General features: G+C 37.4%; 1 protein-coding gene across 1 annotated transcript; it reads left to right on the top strand.

Annotated features, from left to right (window-relative positions):
- The first annotated feature begins 466 nt into the window (after positions 1-466).
- Positions 467-3576, top strand: LOC135203347 (cuticle protein AM/CP1114-like). The gene is made up of 3 exons (XM_064233088.1): positions 467-500; positions 1589-1800; positions 2741-3576. Exons 1-3 carry the CDS (start codon positions 492-494, stop codon positions 2922-2924), a joined length of 405 nt encoding a protein of 134 aa, XP_064089158.1. The 5' UTR covers positions 467-491; the 3' UTR covers positions 2925-3576.
- The last annotated feature ends 509 nt before the right edge of the window (positions 3577-4085 follow it).

Raw genomic sequence — 4085 nt, 5'->3', positions numbered from 1 at the left:
AAAGCCTTTTTTTAAATTTTCGTGAGAATAAGTTTTAATTATTCTTCAAAAATACTTGGCTTCAGTCTTTGTATTTTGTCTGTTACTTTTCTTTTAAACTTGAACATTTGATATTATTGTCAATTTTAATGATTGTGTTTACTTCTGATTTGCCCTCTGAGTCGTCTTCTATTCCTGGCCTCCTCCTCCTGATCTCCTCCTCCCGTCGTCCCATTTTTTCCTCACGCTTCTCCTTTTAAAAGAGTTTCTGGAACGTGTCCCCCTTATTCCTGGACACATCTATTCATCTCACTCCTCCTCCTCATACCCTTCTCTTTCTACCCTTCTTCTTCTTCTTCTTCCTTCTTCTTCTTCTTCTACCTCCCTCCCCCGTATGTCCCTTCATTCCAAAAACGAAAGTAGCCCCCTGTCTGGCCAACATACTCGCCAATAAATATGCTGGCGATCTGACGATCTCGTCAGTTGTCAAACAAATATCGTTCGCCTGCGACATGAATCTGGTGAGGAAGTTGAGATTCTTCTTCTTCTTCTTCTTCTTCTTCTGATTTGGAGTAGGAGTGGGGAGGCATTTTTGGGGACTTATCTCTCCTGGGCAGTGTTGTCAAGTCTTCACTGAGATATCGAATACAAAAATGTTTTTCTTGAATTGTATGGTATAGCAAAAGCCTTCTGTTAGAAATGAATGTAACTGTGATATTACTGGTGACCAAACACGAAAGCACTGCCACTAAAATATATGAGGTTTCTCCTTCCATAACTGTTTTTTCATATTTTTTAATTGTTCATCTCAATTCCATAGACAGGAAGATTGCAATAAACCTCAAATATAACTAATGTTCATCATAAAGCTTCCATAGACAGAAGATTGCAATATTTCTTAAATAAAGCTCAAATATAACTTAAGTTCGTCATGAAACTATGAGAAATGTTGGCAACAATCCTTATAATAATATGATTCTATCAAGATAAATTCAATGCTGGTGTTGTTCTCAACATCAAGTACCTTTTTGAAAAGTCTAATAATAATATATTGTAGTAAATTTAATGACAATCACTTTAGAAGTGCTCCTCTAAAATCATGTTGTTAAATGCTAAAAATGGAAATTGATAAGACTGTATAATTTGCATCTTATCAGAGCTGAAGTATAGTTCGCCATCTCCTGCCCACCTTCCCAACAAAACAAATACATTAAGGTTTAATCAGCCAGCATGAGAAGGTAATGACAACCACGGGTCCTGTTTTAAATCCAAATTTATGCTAATTATCCTTCATTAGTGTAGAGTAAGCCTCTAAGTACCATCAGGTGCCAAGGTTTGAGAGGACTCGCTCCATTTCTGTTCTTGTTGGGTCTCTTAAATATTCTTGTAAATATTTTTTTGTTTTTGTGGTAATTTTGAAGCAAGAATTCACACGTCCTTTTCAGGTCACAGTCGCTGCCCTTTCTTTTAATAAGTAGCATCAGGTGCCAAGAGTTTAGAGGACCCAATCAATTTCAATTTCTGTTGTTGTTAGCTCACTTAAGAAGTATTTTAAATGTCCTTGTTGTTATGCCAATTCTGAAGCAAGAACTCAAAACATCCTTTCCAGACTATAGTCGTTGCCCTGTTAGCAGCCATAGCTGTGGCTGACGAGAGGCCCCTGACCAGCCCAGTAGTGGTGGCCATCTTGAAGAACGAGCAGCACACCCCGGACGAGTTCGGGAACCACAACAGCGACTTCGAAGCCGCCAATGGGATCGAGGTCCACCTCTCTGGATCCCAGGGAGAGAACGGAGGGGCCAATATGATTGGAACCTGGAGGTGAGGCATCTTAAACACTCTTAAAATTTGTGTTGTCGAGGTTATATGAATGCAAATGCTTGTTAGTTAAAGATAGTTGAAGTTTGCTTAAATGTTGTGAAAAACAGAGGCTTTAAAATCTACTTCCTGCCTCCTCATGCCATCCTGTTTTCTATTTCAAATTCAATTCAGACTTATGAAATATGGTTCACATTCAAGTGGACATTGACATAGAATACTGATAATCCATTCTGACAGATAGGGAACTGCCTGAGTACAAAATATTGCCTAAATATTTTTTGGACTAAGTAATAACCCCCCTCCCCCTGGTACCCCTATAATCTTTCAGTTACCCTCAGGTGTAAATCCTAGAAGCTCCCAAAATCCTCGGCCCTAGTTAGGGCAAAGGTCATACCCTTGAAATTTTAATGTGCTTCAGCAACTACGACCCAAGTACCCTAAATAACTTAGGTCCTGAAAATTCTTTTTTTTACTTTTAGGTCCCTTTAAGTAACCCTTGAGCTCCCTGAATAAGCTCCTGGTGCCCAGCCCCTTAAAACTTTAGGTCCTTCCCAAGTAACCCTCTTCAAGTAGTATATAAGTTTTATGTCTTGATACCCACCCAAATACTCTAAGTCCCTAAAATTTCACCCTGAGGTATCCCTCTTTCTGACCCAGCTACCCTAAGGAGGATGGTATTGGCCCTAAAATCTCAGTATGAAAGAATCAAGCTGTAAATTTTCTTTCTTGATATTCCACAAACACTTAAGGCCTTAAGAATTCACCCTGAGGTACACCTTCTCCCTTTCCAGCTACCCTCAGGAGGACGGATCCATCTCCAGCCTCAACCTTAAATGAAAATAATAGTATAGTAGAATATAAGTTTTCTGTCTTGATACTCCCCAAATATTCGAAGACCTTAAGGATTCACCCTGAGGTACACCTTTTTTTCCCTTTCCAGCTACCCTCTTGAAGACGGCAGCAAGGCCGAATTCAAGTTCGTGGCCGACGAGAACGGATACCAGCCCGAGTCTGAACTCCTGCCAGTGGCTCCACACTTCCCCCACCCGATCCCACAGTTCGTCCTCGACCAGATCGAGTTCGCCAGGCTCGAGGACGAGCTTGACTCTCTCGAGAGAAATTAAGTGTAGGAGGAGGTCATGTTCGTGGCCTGGGAAACTCTGATAGACAGATATACATCTTGATAATTCTTGTGTAATACGGTTCTTCTGTAATTCATTGTAATGCGTTTGAGTTTCTTCAGAAAAAAACATTATAACTTATAACCAACTCTTTACCTTGATTCTCTTTTAAATTTATAAGTCAAAATATAACCAGGTTACGACACATCTTTGTAATTCTAAAATATAGCCAGGTTATGACACATTTGTGTAATTCTAAAATACAGCCAGGTTAGGACACATCTTTGTAGTTCTAAAATATGGCCAGGTTATGAAACATCTTTGCAACTCTAAAATACAACCAGGTTATGACATCTTTGTAATTCTAAAATACGGACAGGTTATGACACATCTTTGTAATTCAAGTGCAATACACTTCTGTAAGTTAATGTATTACTACTGAGTGTGTGTTATAATAGTTTGGCATTCGTGAATGAGGCAAGCATGTATTTACAAAATATATAGAAGTTATGACAAATTAAATAACTTATTTAATTATATATTTATGCTTACATTTTTGTTGTCACGAAAATGTAAAACATCCATTCATATATCTTTACATATAACTTATAAACCAACTGTATAACTTATCATACATTCATTCATAAATATAACCAGTAAACGTATCACCTAATTCTTCATCATTTCTCCGAAACCTACCAGCGTGAATTATTCACCTGCCTCATTATCAAACGACGGTACCCCCAGACCACCTTTTTGCATTAAAATCACTTTACGTGAGGATTTTTCTTCCGGCATCTGAGTAATCCTCACTTCACCTGGGCAGGTGTGAGGCGGCGTAATTAACGACCTGCTGCCTCACCTGGACGAGATTACTCAAGCTTCCGAAGGTGGAGAAGAGAGCTTCTGGGTTTAGCAAACGGTGATTAATTATAATGGCGCGAGTGACTACGTTATATATATATATATATATATATATATATATATATATGTGTAGTATATTTGGTATTTATGTGTATGTATATGCATATATATATATATATATATATATATATATGGTATATATATACATATATAAATATGCTTATATGTATACTGATAATATATATATATATATATAATATATATATATATATATATATATATATATATATATATATATAT

Source organism: Macrobrachium nipponense, chromosome 36 (assembly GCF_015104395.2).
Source record: "Macrobrachium nipponense isolate FS-2020 chromosome 36, ASM1510439v2, whole genome shotgun sequence".
Classification (NCBI taxonomy): domain Eukaryota; kingdom Metazoa; phylum Arthropoda; class Malacostraca; order Decapoda; family Palaemonidae; genus Macrobrachium; species Macrobrachium nipponense.
The sequence above is the reverse complement of the archived record's forward strand: the minus strand, read 5'-3'. Positions and strand labels throughout refer to the sequence as shown.